Genomic DNA, 19,442 nt, shown 5'->3' on the forward strand with positions numbered 1-19,442 from the left:
ACAGGAGCTGCCCTGGCGAGTCTGGCTGTGGGCATGTAGAACATGTCCAAACACCAAAAAGCTGTCCATGTAGTCACAGACTTGTGCTTTGGGAAGATTTCTCAGGATACTAATGGTTCTAACATTCATCTCCCCCTGTCCCCATGCCCTATTTAAAAAGAAAAATACACAGTGGCTCCCTTTAGAAAGAATGCTTTTTCTAATAAGATAAATGAACAGAGGACATTGGAATAGTATTTCTCGATACTCCCTTCAAATAACTCACATTCCCCGTGGCACTTTTTCAGAAACATTTGGGTGTGTATTTTAAAAAGGAAGCCCTAAATTCTGCTAAACTGATACCCTGTTGCTTCCTCTAAAAATTAAATTAACCTAAGACAAAAGACAACATTTCCAGAAATGCTGAAAAAGCCAAAAATTAGCTCTACTCTAATGGTTTTGAAATTGTGGGTTTGAATTTTGTAAAGCACACTCATCTATAATTTTTACATTCTTTTAACTTTCCAAATTTGGTTTTTCCAATGAAAGCAGGATTCTGGTAAAAATTAATTTTAAAAATGTGTCTGAATAAGACCAAATTAACTCTCAGCAATCTACTCTTAATATCATATACCATGGGCTAATAATGTAAGCATTAAATACTCGATAGCACTTAATGTAACCAAGGAAGAGAGAGAAAAAAGAGGAAAAGAGCAAGTTTATACAAAACACAACTATATAGAAAACCACTCATAAGGAAAATTAAGACAAAAATTATAGCTGATCATTAAGGGTAGAGATCTTCTCCCCTTCTCTTCTTTTCCAACAAATTTTGTAATTTTATAAAGACATGCAGAGATAGAAGGAGAGTTATAAAAAGTAAGTCAATTGAACTGACCTTTAAAGACTCCTGTATATGCCCTGAAGCCTGGTCTTCCCTAAGGTTCTCTGGATAAACAAACACTCCTGTCTAGAGATGCAAAATATGGATGCAAATATATTCTAACTCTTCACTGTCAACTTTGTATACCGCAAGTGTCACCTGCCAGTGCTGCTCTCTGGGTTAGTAATGAGAAGTGGCCCTGCAAACTGGAGAGAGGATAAGCTTCTGAAGCAGCCCCTGGCTCTCCCAAAAGCTGAAACCTTTCTAGTCCCATGAAAAGCAGTCAATGAAGTATTTCAAGGAGTGAAGGAAAATAAAACTGACTCAAAAAGAAGCAACAAGAGCTGCCTTCACATCCACGAATCAAAACTTCACTCCTAAACCCAGCAGCCCCCCGGAGGAAAAGGGGCCCTTGGCGCATCTAAGGTGAGGGTGAGCTCACCACACAGCAGCAGCCACCTTGGTCTGGTACTTGAGATCAGGGACTTGCAGTGATTACACAGAAGCTGTTGCTATGTTCCAGAACATACATCCCCCCAAAGTTAAGAGCACACACCAATGGACTCTTAGCACCAGGTTTGCACACTTGATGATTAGGTTCCGACCATAGGCAGGAAAAGACCTACTTTCCAGGGGAAGATACCCCCCACCCTCTCCTGAAGGTCCTCTATTCGTCAACTGCTAAACAGGTGTGCCCGTCTGCTCCCTCCACACGAAGGAAAGAAATACTTGTCAACAGTGGGAACTGGCCCTGGCTGGAGCGCAGGTATCCTTTCTGCGACCTGAACCTCAGCTGGCAGGGACGCTGGAGGGGGTCACACCGCAGTGGGCGCGTCACCATCACCACGGGGAAACAGATGCAGAGTACTTACCGCCACGAACAGCATGCAGTACATGGAGAACGATGAGTGGCCCGAGTAAAAAGACAATCTGGAAGAGAAAAAGACAAAGGTCAATTTTCTTTCCTAGAGGCCGACGATAGCCTTGACGGCCTCAGTCGTACTGGCCTCAGTCGTACTGCCGCGGTGCATCCACCTCTGCCCCCTCAGAAACTAGCAGAGCGGGGAACGAGGGCAGGACAGACATTAGAGAGTCTTGCGGGAGGAAGGGTCCTTTTACAGAGCCTTCCGGCAGGGAACAAAGCTGAGACACACATATTTGAAGTAATGCTTGACAAGCCACAACTAGTATGCAAATGCTCTGACATCATTACACATAAACTTATGTGACCATGATTTACGTTTTCTTTCTACCTGCAGGGCCTGCCCCTGAGTACTAGTAATACCTCCTTTGGAACACTCAGAAGTTAATTACATTTTCAAAAATAAAGTAAGTTCTAAAAAACCAGAAGTGGTATCTTAGCATTTTAAGCAGGCACACATTTTGCCTTAGATTTCCTGCCAGATTCAAATGTTTTTGTTTAACATTTATTTTAAAACTGTGCACTGATGAGTCCTCTCTTTTCAGTATTACATTCTATAAACATGTGAGTCTCATCTTCCCACCCAAAATGACAGAATGCTTGCAAAACATAATTTTATGGCACTGTTTGGAATAGGGAGAAAGCTCTCTAACATCCATGATCTAACTTCTGCTTACACAGTGCTGGCCACTGGAGCAGAAAAGGCAGGCACATCTGATACAGTAAAGTAACTCCATGCAAAAAGATGCATCAAAGAATCAGAATGCTTCTCCTGAAAGCTTTCCCTGCATATGAATAAGAACAAAACTCAGAAGGACAGGCTTCTAAGTATATTACTTATTATACCCTGCTTGATTCAAAAATAATTTGGTTGCCTGGATTTAGAGAAGTGAAATTAAAACACAGATCAGAAAGTCATCTGTGTACGTTTGGCAACTGAGGATAGGTGGGAGTAGAGATTTCTTAAGCATGTGTCGATGATGACCTAGCAAGAATTATGATAGTCTTTTTCATAATCAGATACATCTCTAAGAAAATGAATATTCTCACTTGTAGTACCAAGTAGGAATTATGTAATTAAACCTGCTAATTGCTGCGGATTTAATCTATGTAAAACATGAAGAAAAATAAATTACTTTTAGCCTCACCAACTGTTTGGCTGTAGAGAAAAGATCAATACAAATCCTTACTTTAAATCAGATAATTAGAGCAGAATTCTATACATTTTATGTTTCAGTAAGTTATACTGAAGAGCCTACAAATAAATAAAAGCCAATTTCAAGGACTGTCAAAGCCCATTAAGCCAACATGACCACGATCAAAGAAATGTTCTCAAAGCCAAGCAAGTTCAAAGTTTCACTAAGACTTCATCTTCAGAGTATTCATTGTACACTGTGCCACAAAATTATAAATTCCAAAGCTATGTAATAGTTTTAAATAGTTCTGATTTAGTCACAGGGTGATTTCATTAGTTGAAAACAAAATGGTTTCAGTTTTTTATTCCAAATACATAAATATTTGGTAGAGAATCAAACAATAACCTCTGACTTCAACAAAGATTAAAATAAAGGGAACGCTCTATTTGACCCCAATCTCTAAGTCTTTACCCACAGTAAGTGATCAAACAAATCACAGCAATGTGGATTTTTACTATTAAAACAGAATAAAACACCCAAATATAAATTCAAGTTATTTTCATATTCCACAAACATCTTTTTTTTAAAGATTTTATTTATTTGAGAGTGAGAACACTGGAGCAGTGGGAGGGACAAAAGGAGAGGAAGAATCAGACTCCCCACTGAGCAGGGAGCCTGATGTGGGGCTCAATTCCAGGACCCTGGGATCATGACCTGAGCCAAAGGAAGACGCTTAACGGACCTGAGCCACCCAGGCGACCCCATACACATCTCTTTAATGGAATCTCTACGAGATACATTTCTTTATTACGTCTGAAACTCACAAATGAACAAAGAATTGTAGGAGTAGTTTGATAAAATCCAAAAAAACCTTCACCTCCTGGCCGGCCCAGTAGGTGAAGCATGTAACTTGATCTAGGTGTTGTAAATTCAAACCATACGTTGGGTGTAGAGATTACTTAATTTTTTTTAAAAATAGTAATACTAAAAATCTAAAAATCCCAAAAGTAGTTGAAATGCAGATTGTTTTCATCATAGTAACCTTACTTAAGTATTTACGACTTTGGCCCTGGCCTCAGAATGCCAGGTCATTCTTAGATTCAGCCCAATCCTAGACTACTATTTCACTTCAGGAGAGCCCTTCTAAGGAATGTAGATAAACAATTTGTGCCAACTTTTCATCAAAGCTTAGGAAAGTCTTTTCAGAGAGAAAATTTACAGAGAATATATTCTGGAATGCAGCTATTTCACTAATTCAGGCATGGTCTATTACACTGAGCAAGTATGTGAGTCTTGACAATGTAACTTTCTGTGGATGACATTCTACTCCAAATGGCAAATTTAAGATTTTTTTTTTCCTTATATTTGTCAGCCAAGACATCCCTTTCTCCTGGGAGAGCTTATTAAACTTGGCCTGAACCCCGATGTCCTAGCTTTCTACAGTTTACAGCCATCCACCCCTCATAGTGTCCATGCATTCCCACTCTTCAATCCATCATTCTTCCTTTTCCAGTTTTCCAACATCTACATAAATGTTGAGGCTTATCAACTGCAACAGCCAAAATCCAACCTTTATCAGTCATCAGAAGCAAGCAACTCACATAATTTATAGTGTTTAACTTTTTAAATGGCATTTATTAAGTATTTTAGGACTCATGGGAAGGTTAAATCACAACCTCCTAAAAATCTCACTGCTTGTCCTCTGACTTCTTTTCCTCATCCCCACACCCCAGAGTTAAAAGGCACAAAACAGTTATCCCTTTCACTGTTTTAGTTTGAAATCTCTAGTTTGCATTCATTCTTGAGGGATGGTTTTCCAGAATATAGAATTGTAGGTTAATCTTTTTTCTCATCACTTTGAGGGCATCGATAGACTATCTCTGGCTTCTACTTTTGCTATTAAGATAGAAGCTGTCTGTCTGCCATTCACCTGTCCTTTCTCTGTAATTACCCTCCCCCCACCACCACCACCACGGTCTTCAGTATCCTCCAGTCTCACAATCATGTATCTAGTAGGAATGTCTCTTTATCTGATTTCATATTCACTGGCTTCTCATGTATATACTACACCAATTTTGGACACGTCTCAGCCATCATACCTTTGTTAATATCCTCCATCACACTCTCTTTTTGTAAGATTCAGGTTCAACATGTTTGACATTTTCATCCTATTCCTAATTTTAACTTTGTACTCTCATCTTTGTCTTCCATTTTAGCCCTCACTTTCGCTAATGTTTTATCAGTCTATTTTTTATATAAATTACTATGTATGTATCATTTATAAATCTCTTTGGTTCTTTTTCAAATCTATGGTCAATTTTGATTCTATTCATCCTATATTATATTCTCAGTCTCTGATTTATTTCCAGAGTAGACATATTTATTATATATTCTATATGATAATTCTACTATCTGCAACCTTTGAGAGCTTATGTAGTTTGTCGTATATCCTGACCCTCACTGAGGGTAACTTGTTTCTATGTATATTCATTCATATGAGAATATGAACTCACGTCTTTAGGATTCTATCTGTGGGGAATCTTAGAGGCCTTGGTTTAAAAAGAGTTCTTCCAAAGATTTGTGTTCTCTCCCACTGGGTTCACTAGCAATCCACTTTAAATTCTTTTCTTTTTAAAGTCACACACCACACACACACTGATTCTGGCACCAGAACAAGGTTACTGTGGTCCTGCAGTTATGAATTCTTTCTGACAGTCCCCCAGCCTGGGAAGATGTTGCCCTCTGAGAATCTTTAAATTATCCCTGAGTACCCCCCTCTGTCTACCCTGCACTGGCCTCAGTCTTTATCTCTTGGGCCCCATGGTCAGAGCCCATCCAAACTGAGGCTCCAGGCTACCAAGAATTGGCACATACTTTCAGGTACACATCAGATCTACAGCATTAACAAAGCCCAACATCAGGGGACCCCTGGGTGGCTCAGCAGTTGGGCACCTGCCTTCGGCTCAGGGTGTGATCCCAGGTCTAAGATCGAGTCCCACACTGGGCTCCCTGCAGGGAACCTACTTCTCCCTTTGCCTGTGTCTCTGCCTCTCTCTGTGTGTGTCTCTCATGAATGAATAAATAAAATCTGTAATAAAAAAAAAAATCCCAACATCAGGAAAATTCCCTTACTTTTTCATCAGCTTGGCTATTCATTAAAAAGACTTATTTATATGTGTTTACATATATTTTTAAATATGTAATAACATGTGCATATGTGTGTGTATAACGTATTACCTAGCACATGTAACTCTGTCAATAAGTATTTCTAATCCTCATATTGCCAGAAATAGGGGCAGGCATTTTTAAAATAAGAATTAGGACTAGGAGTGCCTGGGTGGCTCAGTGTCTTATCTGCCTTCACCTCAGGTCATGAGCCCAGGGCTCTGGGATCAAGCCCTGCATTGGGCTCCATGCTCTGGAGGGAGTCTGCTTCTTCCTCTCTCTCCCCCCACCCCTGGCTCATGCTGACGCTCTCTCTCAAATAAATAAAACCTTAAAAAAAAAAAAAAAGAATTAGGACTAATAAAATGTTATCTCAAATCAACTGCTTTACTAGGAGGCATATAGTGTGGCAAAAAGAGTTTTTCATCTGCGGTCAATGCTCACAAATGTTTTTAATTATTAGTCTTCTACTAGTTCACTGGATATGCCACAGTTGGCTCTGGGGAACTTCTTTTCCCTAAACATCATCCTGAAATTCATTCCTAAAGTGTTTTAAGGCAGAAAGGTTGTCAGAAGACTTAACGCTTCCAAACTACTGAGCACTTTCCATGCATAGGTATTTAATCCACAATACTTCCATTCTTCAAAAAATCCCCATAGTGGGGGCTGTCAATCCTATTTTACATAGAAAGACCCTGAACTTCCCACAGGTTCACCCACTGGCTCAAATGTCACATCGCTTTGAGGATCAAATCCAGGTCCTCCCAGCTCTTTCCCACTGAGCCATGATCCCCATTCCTGTGCGTGGCCAGCAGACCCAGCGGCAACACGCACCCTGCCATCTCCCAGGGGCTGCAGGGAGCAGCCGTCAGAAAGCACAGGAGTCATGGCACATACGGGGCAACATGTGTGAAGTTAATATGCGAAGAATTTAGATAATCTGTAGAAAAGCAAATGTCAATGTATAAACAATTATTTTAAGAGAATACTAATTTGTCCTTTGGGCACCCTAAAGGCTAAATAAAAGGAAGTCAAACTGCAACATGAAGCATTTTCTCCAAATGTTATTTCCTGATCATAAAGTTTACACAACAGCAAACTAACTTGAAGGACATGGTAAAATTCCCTTCTGTGGTGACCTTTAAACACAGAATGACCCTGTGAGAAAGTTAAAATGTGTCCCAAACAAATGCCCATAGGAACAATTTCCCAAGTATTAATCCTACTTGTAGGACTTTAACAACCAATAGCTGTGCAAAATGCTCAGGCAATGAGCTATCAGGCTAATATCTTTCAAAATGTCACATCTGGGGACATCCAGGTGGCTCGGTGGTTGAGCGTCTGCCTTTGGCTCAGGGCATGATCCTGGAGTCCAGGGATCGAGTTCCACATCAGGCACCCCCCCCCAAGAAAGCCTGCTTCCCCCCCTGCCTATGTCTCTGTCTCTTTCTCATGTCTCTCATGAATAAATAAATAAAATCCTTAAAAAAAAAAAAAAAAAAAAAGTCACATCTAAGATACAAGGGGAGTCAAGTAGGCAGTCATTGGGGAAAACGGGTACTTCCACAATGCCCTGATATGAGTGCATACTTTCCAAAGGAGGATTTGGCAATATCTATCTATATGTAAAACCCACCATATTTTCTGACCCAGTAATTCCACTTGAGGACCCCCCATCCTAGAGAAACACACACAAGCACAAAGATGTTTGCTGCAACACAGCTAGCAGTTATGAAATTGCTAAAATGAACACCTAGAATGAATTAGATTTAACTATGTGAACTGACAAAAAATCATATCCAGGACATATTTTTAAATATGTCATTTATTTAAACCACAGAAACTGTACAACTTCACATTTAATGTAAAAGACATAGAAAAACTGAAAATATAAAAAATGATACTGAAATTACCTGATATGCCTGCTACAAATTTCCTAAAAACTTCTCCACTAAACACACGCACACACACAAACTCCAAACTTCTCTTTCTGAACAACAGTTGCCTTGAGAGTTGCTCTGCTGCCACTACTCAACACACATGCACAGTTCACTGCCTATTTCAGGCACTCAAGCCCTGGAAGTTTGTTCTTACATCTCTCAGTGAAATGTTTTGAAATTCATGTGTATTTTTAAATATCCTAAGTCATGTTTCCACAAAAATATATACACATAATTTCATACCACTGAAATTCAGTATATTAACTATGGTTATTACAAGTATCTGAGCCAATAAACATGTGATTTTGATACATGTGTTTGGAGGCAGGAGATTTTTTTAAAAGATCAGATTTCTAGAAATGTCTATCTAAATACCCAAGAACCACAGGGTATCTCTCCCCCCAAAGGTTACAGAGATAAAGATGAGGGTGATAAATGGCAAAAATATATAAGATGGTCCCAATCAAAATTAAGCAAAATACAGCAAAAATAATATAAATTCATCTCATTTGCTTGAACCAGCCAGAGACTGATACAGTATTTCACTTGCGGCAAAAACCCTGTCATATAATCCATAAATTATTTTTTACAATGATTTTTACTATATTTCCACTTAAAGCTACACTGCATTTATGTGGCGTCAATTTTAACCAAGACATGTCACTTTCATATATGAAGTGGTAACTGAAATAAAACAGATCTGAGAATCCTATTTTTATTAATATTAATGCATCAGCATCAAATACCACTTCACAGCCACCAATATCAGTGACTCATATACTAAACAATCTAATATCTATAGATACCGTATCATGAAACTTAGAGGAAAAAAACACGGAGGATGGTAGAAAATAGAAAAAGGCGGGGGAGGGGGGATAATTGCTTTGTGTACAGCATATTTAAACTCTTGATTACATAAACCAGTTAATGATTAAAAACTAATGATCATGTGTCTTCTGTTTACAAGAGACTCATATGAAAAGCAGGAATCTAAAAAGGAGAAGTTGTTGAGAACTCAGATAAAGGAAAGTAAAACTGGGTGTGCCTTGAAAATCAGATGACTGCGGCATAAACAGTGCTACACACTAAGGAGGGAAACTCTGTGTCTCTGACAGATGAGCAGAGGTCAGATAGTGACAAAGGTTACTGGCAGAAGGTAAAACAGACCTAAGTTCACTAACCAGGGAAGAGAGGTCACAAGTTTCCTACAGCATGAGGGAAAAATTGATTACTTGCTACAGAAGGACTCCAAATCACCAATGTGGCATTATCTAAGAGTTAAAAGGGAAACAAAGGGCAAATGGTAGATTACACAAGGAACATAACTCCGGGGCATTCCTATGCCAGCATCTAATAACACCATACCTTCTACTGCCCCCCAGTCCCCTTTTTATTTATTTTTAAGATTTTTTTATGAGAGATACACAGAGAGAGGCAGACAACAGGCAGAGGGAGAAGCAGGCTCCATGCAGGGAACCCAATGTGGGACTCGATCCTGGGACCCACAGCCTGAGCTGAAGGCAGATGCTCAACCACTGAGCCACCGAGGCATCCCCCAGCCCCCTTTTAAAATAAGGAATAAGGAAAACTACCTTGCTAAAAGGTAGAAGATACCAGAGTGAGACAGAAGGAAGATAAAGTTCTAAATCCCTTTCTAAGGTGTTTTTTAAGGGGCAGGTGTTTTTAAGGGGTTTGCCTCTTATGCTAGCATAGAGGCAAAACTGTAAGACCTCTACTTTCAGCCCTCTTCCAAGGAGACAACATGAAGGCCAAGAAATCCTATTAAATTTGGCCAGTACACTCCACTTCCCACCCTGATGCAGATCATGAAACCACCACTAACTCTTTACTACTGGGATCAAGAGGATGAGGCTCAAGACCTCAGTACAAGTGTCTTTACGATTATACCCATACAAAAGCGAAGTGGACATCACCAGTGGCAATAAAAAAGGCAAAAGCCCACGCATATATAAAATTATTAGAGCCCAACAGGAAGCTGGCCAAGCAGGTCTCTCTTGGTTCCTTTTAGATTCGAGCAGATGACATCACGAGAGCTCGAGTTCCCAAAGGACTAGCAAGAGTGCCACAGTACTTCACCTAGACAGCCTTTCTACCCAACTGACAAAAGCACTAGAGTCATTTCCTCTAGTATCTCAAATCCTTCTGCTTTAAAAGAAAGAAAGCTTAAATCATAAAATATTTAGGTACCCATTTCAGTCTATTTAAATAAGAAGTGGAGGAAATTAGACTATATTTTACAAATATAAAAACAAAGTCATGACCACATTCCTCTACTGCTTCAGATCCTTCACTCAAACAAACTGCTGAGCTTCATAAGCCCCACCAACTACTCTGGAACCATCATCTGCTGCCCAACTACTTATAATTCCCAATTCACACCATGTTTCATGCTCTCTGTGTTTCATCATCACTGTGCCTGAAATGAGCCTCCCAACTTTCTTGGATAATTACCATGCCAGAGTCACTTCAGCCACTGTTTCCTCCAGGAAACCTTTCTTCAACAGCGAGGCTGAAGTCATCTCCCTTTCTCCAAAAAGGAAAGAGATGTACAACACTCGGTGCACACATATATCCCTGCATCCAGCCTCCACAGTACATCATCTGTTGTAGTACTTCCTTCATTCCACCCAAACACGGGCAGGAGCAGGACAAGACTTATAAACAGGAATGTCTGAGGTTTATTCATTTGTTTGTTTAATTAGATAAGATATGTTCATTAGAAAAATTGAAAGGCACAGCAAATCAAAAGAAAAATTGCTGGTAAACTCCCCACCTCCCCGAGATCCCATTTTAATTCACCTTGCATCCCTAACACCCAGCACCATTAGATCGAACATACAGTAGGTGCTCAATAAATTTTTTTTTCAATAAATTTTTTAAGCTAAAACAGAATCTAATGTCTTGATGAAAAATGAATTTTTATGTGATTAGTCTAGAAAATGTAAAATTCTTAGGCTTTTCACACTTTAAATATCACAAACAAATCCACCTTTGCTGCTGCCACACCCCCCCCCCCACACACACACACACACACAAAGCACCAAGAATATTACTTCGTGGCTCCGCAAAAATCACACCTTAATTATTTCGTGTTTTGACAGTTGTAAAAAATTCATAAAATAAAAGTAAGGACATATGTTACTTCCATGATAAGAATGTTATCATTGTATTAAATGCTAAACTTAGCTAAGTCTATGCCAATAATCACAGCAAGCCACAGGAGGTAAGTTAATCAGATTTTAACATCTTACCTCTGATGTGCTTTTTCCCTTTATAGTGGTTACAAATTCTGACTTTATTATCATGGTCCAGGAGAATTAGGAAGTCCAATCTAATACCCTGCTCTTTTCACCCTTCTGTAAGAAACTGAGCAGTGTCAATGTGTGTGTGCTTAAACATGCAGTACCCAAGGCCTCTTCCCAATGCATCTGGCAAGCATTTCAATAACGTGTTTAAAATGTCCAGAAACCTTTTTTACATTATGATCAAAGGCTGTCAGATTAGTGGAACAAATGATATCCACAATGATAAAGTAAGAGATATATTCTGTTGTAAATAAAAGACTATTTAACTTTGAAAAGTATTCTCAAGGGCACCTGGCTGGCTCAGCATGTAGAGCATGCGACTCTTGATCTTGGGGTTGTGAGTTCAAGCCCTGTGCTGGATACAGAGATTACTTAAAAATAAAATCTTAAACATACTTTTTTTAAAAAAAAGCATTCTCAAAGCAAATATAAGTGGGCAAAAAAACAAAGACAAAATAAAAAACAAGGAATGACAAGGAAAAAAGGTTTTAGGTATTGCCTGAATCCTACTTTCTAATACCTATAGGAAGACTTTTCTCCATTTTTAAAGGACTCAATTCTATCCTTCAGTAAACCAAAAAATCTTGAAAACTACCCTTTATAAACTTCCAAACATTATTTCAAAAGCAAAACACTACAGCTGCAATGTAAGAAAAAATCATGGTTAACAGGATACAAACATAAAAGAAAAAGGTTAACCAATCCCATAATCTAGCTTCTCCAGGGCCAATATAAACTCTTTATTCCATAAAATGGAGTTTGTTGAGTAGACCAGAGATGGGGTCCAAGATTATACCTCTCTACCAAGCTCCCAGGTGATGTCCATCCTACTGGTCAGATCACAGGACCACACTTTGAATGGCAAGGGGAGAGGAATGAGAAGAAAGGTAATTTTGAGCGTGAGTAGGAGTACACTTGGGATGAAGTCAACGGTTTGGGCACTTTGTGGAAATGGTCACAACAAATGAATGCTGATGCTTTTCTTTTTTTCTTATTACAAAGCCTACTTAAAACAGAAAAACATTTATGAATGTTTCCATTAAGAATCACACAAAGACAGATTTCAGTGATCTCTGAATAATGAGACAACACAGTCCATACATCAGTTTTGTTTTACTATTCACAAATTCAACTGACATCCTACCTCTCAATAAAAATATTTGTTTTCTAATTAAATGAAAATACTGAATTCTCTTTCCATTTATTTGAATGGAAACTCAAGCTTTATATTACTCCATCCATTATATTTTAATCTGAAAAAAGTACTGTCTCTATGCAACTTTTTTTTCATATTTCAAAGTTGGCAATGTGGAATTTAAGAGTTCTAAGGTGAAGGTACAAAGCACCATTAGAAGTAATCAGCTGACGATGTGTTCATGTGATTTAGTAGCTTATTAACATTTAATGTACAGGGCAGCCCCGGTGGCTCAGCAATTTAGCACTGCCTTTGGCCCAGGGCGTGATCCTGGAGACCCGGGATCAAGTCCCATGTCGGGTTCCCTGCATGGAGCCTGCTTCTCCCTCTGCCTGTGTCTCTGCCTCTCTCTTTCTGTGCCTCTCATGAATAAATAATAAAATCTTTAAAAAAGAAATTTAACAGCACTGCTTATCTAAACCTAGGAATCTCTTCCATCTTACTATATCCACTGCCAGACCTATATTCTAACTCAAAACTAAGAAGAAAAGGACAGTTTCAAGAAGCACCAAAAGTTGTTATCTTTGTTCATAATTAAATCCCTAAACTACCATTTAAAAATGCGGTAGAAGGGCACCTGCATGGCTTAGTGGTTGAGCATCTGCCTTTGGCTCGGATTGTGATCCCGGGGTCCTCGGATCAAGTCCTGCATTGGGCTCCCCGCAGGGAACCTGCTTCTCTCTCTCTGCCTATGTCTCTGCCTCTCTCTGTCTCTCATAAATAAAAAAAATTAAATAAAATAATAAAATAAAATAAAATAATAAAAAATAAAATAAAATAAAATAAAAAATAAAATAAAATAAAATAAATTAAATTAAATAAATAAAATAAAATAAAATAAATAAAATAAAATAAATAAAATAAAATAAATAAAATAAAATAAAATAAAATAAAATAAAATAAAATAAAATAAAATAAAATAAAATAAAATAAAATAAAATAAAATGGGAAGGATGGCATGAAAGGCCAAACATCTAAACTTCGAGGGTTGGGGTGGTGGGCAGAGGGGGGTATTTGTTTTTAAAAAAATAATGATGTGTGTGTGTGTGTGTGTGTGTGTGTGTGTCTTTACCAATAGATAATGGCAGGAAGTCACTGAGAGTAAAGAAAGGATCTTGTCTTTGCAAGTTTACACCTCAACCAAAACAAAGTCACATACCAAATCAACTCATTCTGCATTTAGGAAAGAGAATCAGGCACCAACTCAAATTTCAAGGAAGAAAAAATCTTTTGCTTTTATTCCACATGAAAACAAAATTATATGGAATGTATAAATGCAACAGGCTAATAAATCAAAAGTATGCATGAGAACGTATACAGCTATTTAACTACATATGTGGTGTAAGTTCATTTTTATTTCTAAACAAAGAAGTTTCCTTAGCCTTAAATGCCCCAAATTGCCTTATACATTAACAAACAACCAACAGACAAAAATCAGAAAATCATACTGGTTTTACTGAAACTCAGTCTAATAATAAAACATTGCCTGCATACCTTAAGCCTCTAGCCTGCCTGCCTCTGATGCTGCTGCTCCCTGGAGGCTGAGACATACCCCATCCTAATTCTACACATTCAAACCTTACTCATCCTCCAAAATGCCTCTTCTACTAGAAGCAGTATTACTACCCTTTGACTTCATTGTTGATCTTGACTCTTTCAAGGCACATATGTCACACACACAATCTCCAAACATGTCTCAGCTCGTGTAGTGAGCACGACGAGAGCAACATGCACACCTCCCACAGTGTCTAGGACTTAACAGCAATAGATAGTAGCTGGATTTAGTAACTTCATGGATAGGCTGAAGGTGTGATTCTCAGGTCAGCAGCTACAGCAACATCTGGGAATGTTTTAGGAACAGAAATTCTTGGGCTCCCTGGCATTCAGACTCACTGAATCAGAAACTCTAGGGGTGAGGCCCAGCTATCTATACTTTAACAAACTCTCCACGTGATTCCAATGTGACTAAAGGGTCAGAAACACTGGGGCAAAAAGAGTCAGCATGGAGGTGAGGAGATAGTCACAGCTACAACCTAAATGTCATGTGTTAATATTGAGAACAGAGGAGGTGGAAAGTGCTGCTGCCCTTCAAGTCCAATTCCTTTTACATATGCTAATAGCTAATGTCCATTCACAGGGTGAAGGATCTTTTAAAAGAACCCCCTTTCTCAGTCTATATGTTGCTATTTCCAGGTAGATAGAAGACTAAAAACTAAGGTTGATTTCTAGCTTACCGACATATACACACACAGGAAGTATAGATAAACCTGAATAAATCTTTCTGAAAGCATAAAGTGTCCAGTAATGTCTACAATTAGACCACAAAGAAGCAGCTTTTCTCTCAAAGTACTTAATACCACAGCTAGTCTAATTATAATGGATTTTCACTACTGTAGAAGGTCCTCCTCGAAATTCAGCTTCATTTTACCTACATGGGGGTTGCATTTAAAAAAGGCAAAAGGAAAATTATTTATCACATTCAACCAAACATATCACAATTAAACAGCTAAGTAACACAAAGCTGCCAAAATCCAAAAGAAATAACTTTATATTAAATATCTGATTTATATAGACAAAGACCAGTCAGTCACTCAGAATTGATCAGGAACGCTGAGTCTATGCTTAAACCAATGTAATTTAAATAAAAGCCAGAAAAAAGAAAAAAGTGAATCACTTAGAGAAGACAAGTTTCTATACTGTAGTATCACTATCACATTTGTGTAGTATCAGAAATAGAGCAACTGTTATCAAGCTCTCTTGCTCAACTACAGACTCCAACAGTTAAAACCAGGAACAGGCAAGACCTCTTAACCGATGCTTCAACGAAAACCCATTGTGCATATTTCTTATCGAACTTTCTCAAGGTATTGACAAAGACATTTTGCAAAGACCTGAACATCCCAACTGCCAGACCAGAAAAGCCCTGATAGCAGTGGAATGCCTAGACCGCACATCCCACACATCCCCTTCCCTGCCCATGATCTTGGGCTGAACACATACTGACCCCCCCACCCGTGATCATGCACTCCCTGCCCACTCTCTTGCACATATCCCACCCCACCTTTCCCTATAATGCTGAAGGTGTCCATCTTGCTGGTGGAGAGGCCAGTTGTTAATGCTTGAGCCTGCTACCAAGCACCCTAAACTTCTCCCTTTCTCTTTTCGAAACCACCATCTCGAGTTACTGCCTTCCCTTACAACCAGTTTATCCAAGTTTATTCTACAACGGTGCTGGCAAACCCAGCCAGGAGCTGTGCTTCTGATTTGTCCACCCTGCCTCAGGATTCCCTGGCACAGAGCAATTCGCCCCAGTAGCACCAGGGCTCACCCGCTCGGTTCTTGAGTTAGTGGTAGTGATAGATACTCAGTAACACAGCTAGTTGTGCACAATTTTAAATTCACCCTGCCGAATATCCTGAGATAACATCATGAGAGGCCGTGTTCCCATCATCCAGGGGATATAAAGCACTGGTTCAAAGTGTGGTCCTGAGATCAAGCACAAAGACAGCAGCATCTGGGAGTGTGAGAAATACATATTCTCACCCCTCACCCCCTCTTCCTGAATTAAACACCTGAGGATGACACGTAGAAATGTGTTTTAACAAGCCCTCCAGGTACTTCTAATAAACCACTAACATTTGAGAGCTGCTGGCATAAAGCATCTCTAAAGAGACTCTTTAGTAACTTTTTTTTTTTTTTCCACAAAGTAATGCTAATCTCACTGGCATAAGCAAGAGCAGCTAGATGAGTACAGCCCCTTTTCATTTATAGTAAATTCCCAGGTATTAATTTTAAACAACGAATATGAGCTCTCTGGATATTATGAAGTATGCTACTATAGTCCATGTATGTTCTCACTTCTATGTTTAGGACTCAGAACCACAAATGAACCCTGGTACAAGTCCTCTGACATCAATGAGAGGAGAGCACAAGAGCACGCACATATGCAGGAAGGGCAGAGAGAGGAATAGAAGAAAATAAGAGAATGAATGGGGAAAAAAATCAAGACCAAAAGTCAAAATTGTAGGAGAGTACTCTCACCCTCAGATGTAACTCTGACTCATTTATAGTCAACAAAAATGACTCATTTTGGGTGCTTATGTTCCCTTCTCTCCAATTCAAGCATTATAATTTTATAATTAAAATAAATGTACAGGGGGCAGACTGTGGAAACAAATAAAATAAAGGAGATTACACTATACTCCTAATATATTACAATGTCTAGACTGAAATGTTTTTGCATTTTTGGCACCCCGACTTAAAAAATTCAAGAGAAAAGAAATAGGAAAGCCCGTCTCCAACCAAATTATGCTCCACAACAGAACAGCAATGCAAAAACACAGTTATGCACCAAAGTTACAAAGCTCTGAAACTGGTAACCACTAACTCATTCTGGAAACACTAATAGAAATCCCATTTTTCTCAGAAGACACAAAGTTTTAAATTTTCATTTCTAGGTTTGATTTTCCTTCTTCCTTCAGAACCCCAATGCTTATCAACAGATCTTCTCACTGAAAATGTGGGTTGCTGAAGAAACTTTAAAGGGTAATGGGTAAAAACCCTACATATATTTACATCAAAAGTACCATCAGAGTACGTGTTGGCCAATTTAGATATACAAGAGATACGTAATGGGTCATATATGGACTGGAAAATGTAATCACATTTATGCCATTTAAAAGGAATTATATTTCATATTTTGTTCAAATGGATCATGTAAGAAAGTTAAATCTCTCAGTAAGATATACTGTTACAAGAAAATTCTGAGCCAAAATGTATGTGTACCCACTGAACCAGAGAAACAATACACGTATGAGGAATCTGTGTTCTTAAAGAATCATTTATAATAATATTTTCTAGAGTTTAGAAAAACTGACTTTCTTAAATTCTTTGGCCAAGAGAAAACATTAGAGTTTGGGTAATGCAGAAGAGATTACTAGAGACAGAGGCATGGACAGTCCTCTATATTTCCCTGAGTCTTCAACCTCTTGACCGAAGGCTACTACATCTCCTAGTCATTAAAATGAGACATTTCTCCAGGACACTGTAGTGCTAGGAGAGCAAAGCATGAGATCTCCGCATCCCACACCCTTAGTGCCCAGTGCTGGTGTTTTTAAGTTCCTAACTCTTCAATGCCATTTCTGGACCATTTTTCCCTTAGCCCTCTTAAAAAATGCTTGCTTACCTAAACTCAAATCAACAATACTACTGCATTAGTCACCTCCCCCTCCTTCATTCATTAAAATTTTATAACCCTATCGGTCCTCCAATGATCACCTCAAAGCTTGCCAATTCAACAGCCTCTCTACTCTCTGGCCTTTGTATCAACAAAGAGGTTCTCCTCCACTGCCCTCGCTAATTTAATCTAAGTTCTCTGTGCTAGCCTAAACTCCATGAAGATCATTCTAGTTCACTGCTGGATCTCAGGCACACCACAGTGAATACTTAAAGTAAGGTATTTTTTCATTACCACTAAATGCAAAAATTGAGGGCTACTACAAGGCCTGTGTAGCTTATAACAAGGACAATCAAATGCTTGAGAATCATGTATAAAGAACACTCAAAGGATGTTTTACCCAGGGGCACCTGGGTTGCTTAGGGGTTGAGCATCTGCCTTTGGCTCAGGTCATGATCCCAGGGTCCTGGGATCGAGTGGCACATCAGGCTCCTTGCAGGGAGCCTGCATCTCCCTCTGCCTATGTCTCTGCCTCTCTCCCTGTCTCTCAAGAATAAATAAAATCTTAAAAAAAAATTAAAAAAAAAAAAAAGGCACAACGATGTTTTGCCCAAAGTGTTTTTTGGATGATGAATGACTAAGGTAAAGTGATAGCTATCTTAAAATAGAAGTCAATTATATAGAAAAGATAAGGCTAACAATTCTGAGACTTGAGATGGGTAACTGGCTCTCCTACTAATTAGTGGACTTGTTTATTTTTATTTTTTAAGATTTTATTTATTTGAGAAAGAGAGAAAGCAAGTGAGAATGAGCTGGGGAAGGGGTGGGGGTGAGGAAGAAGCAGGAAAGACTTACAAGGAGTTTGATCCCAAGACCCTGGGATCATGACTTGAGCCAAAGGCAGACACTTAACCAACTGAGCCACCCAGGTGACCCTAATGGCTTTATTTAATATTACTGAGCCTCTTCTTTCTTATCTATATACATTAAAGGGGTTGGACTTTTTGGGTTCCAAACATTCTATTTCATTCCTGCCTAATAGTGCTCCAGGTATAGAAAGGAGCCCAACAAGGGTATTATTAGAAGGCAGCAACCTGAAGACCTAAGCTGTCAGGATATGAAGTTTTCTTATAAAAAATATACCTTAAGAATACTGAGAGATAGAGCAGAACTTGATGCACAGCTGGCCAACATCAAAAGTCAGCCAACTATAACCCTGGAGCAGCAACTATTTCTGTTAATAAACTTTTATTGGAACATAACCACACCCATTCGTTCAAGGATTGTCTATCGTTGTTTTTTCCCGGTACAACAGCAGAGCTGGACAGTTGTCAAATTAACCAAATGGCCCACAAATCCTAAAATATTTACTCTCTGGTACCTTAAGAAAAAGTTTACTGGCCCTGAACTATAGGACATACATTTATTTTACATTATTATTCATTGGAGATGGAAAGACCTGCATTAAAATGCTCTTAAATAGGGATCCCTAGGTGGCGCAGCGGTTTAGCGCCTGCCTTTGGCCCAGGGCGCGATCCTGGAGACCCGGGATCAAATCCCACGTCGGGCTCCCGGTGCATGGAGCCTGCTTCTCCCTCTGCCTGTGTCTCTGCCTCTCTCTCACTGTGTGCCTATCATAAATAAAAAATAAAAAATTAAAAAAAAATGCTCTTAAATAGAAGGTAGGGAGAAAAGGGAGAAAAAGAGTAAGTAGAGATAA

General features: G+C 38.9%; 1 protein-coding gene across 5 annotated transcripts in view; it reads right to left on the bottom strand.

Moving 5' to 3' along the window:
- PLPP1 (phospholipid phosphatase 1) overlaps positions 1-19,442 on the bottom strand; it is a 96,824-nt gene that overhangs the window by 12,296 nt on the left and 65,086 nt on the right. For all 5 annotated transcript variants that reach the window (XM_038530602.1, XM_038530601.1, XM_038530604.1 and 2 more), the window contains exon 4: positions 1,735-1,792. In XM_038530602.1, the coding sequence (XP_038386530.1) occupies positions 1,735-1,792 (58 nt within the window). The remainder of the gene's footprint in view (positions 1-1,734; positions 1,793-19,442) is intronic.

Source organism: Canis lupus, chromosome 2, assembly GCF_011100685.1.
Source record: "Canis lupus familiaris isolate Mischka breed German Shepherd chromosome 2, alternate assembly UU_Cfam_GSD_1.0, whole genome shotgun sequence".
Lineage (NCBI taxonomy): Eukaryota > Metazoa > Chordata > Mammalia > Carnivora > Canidae > Canis > Canis lupus.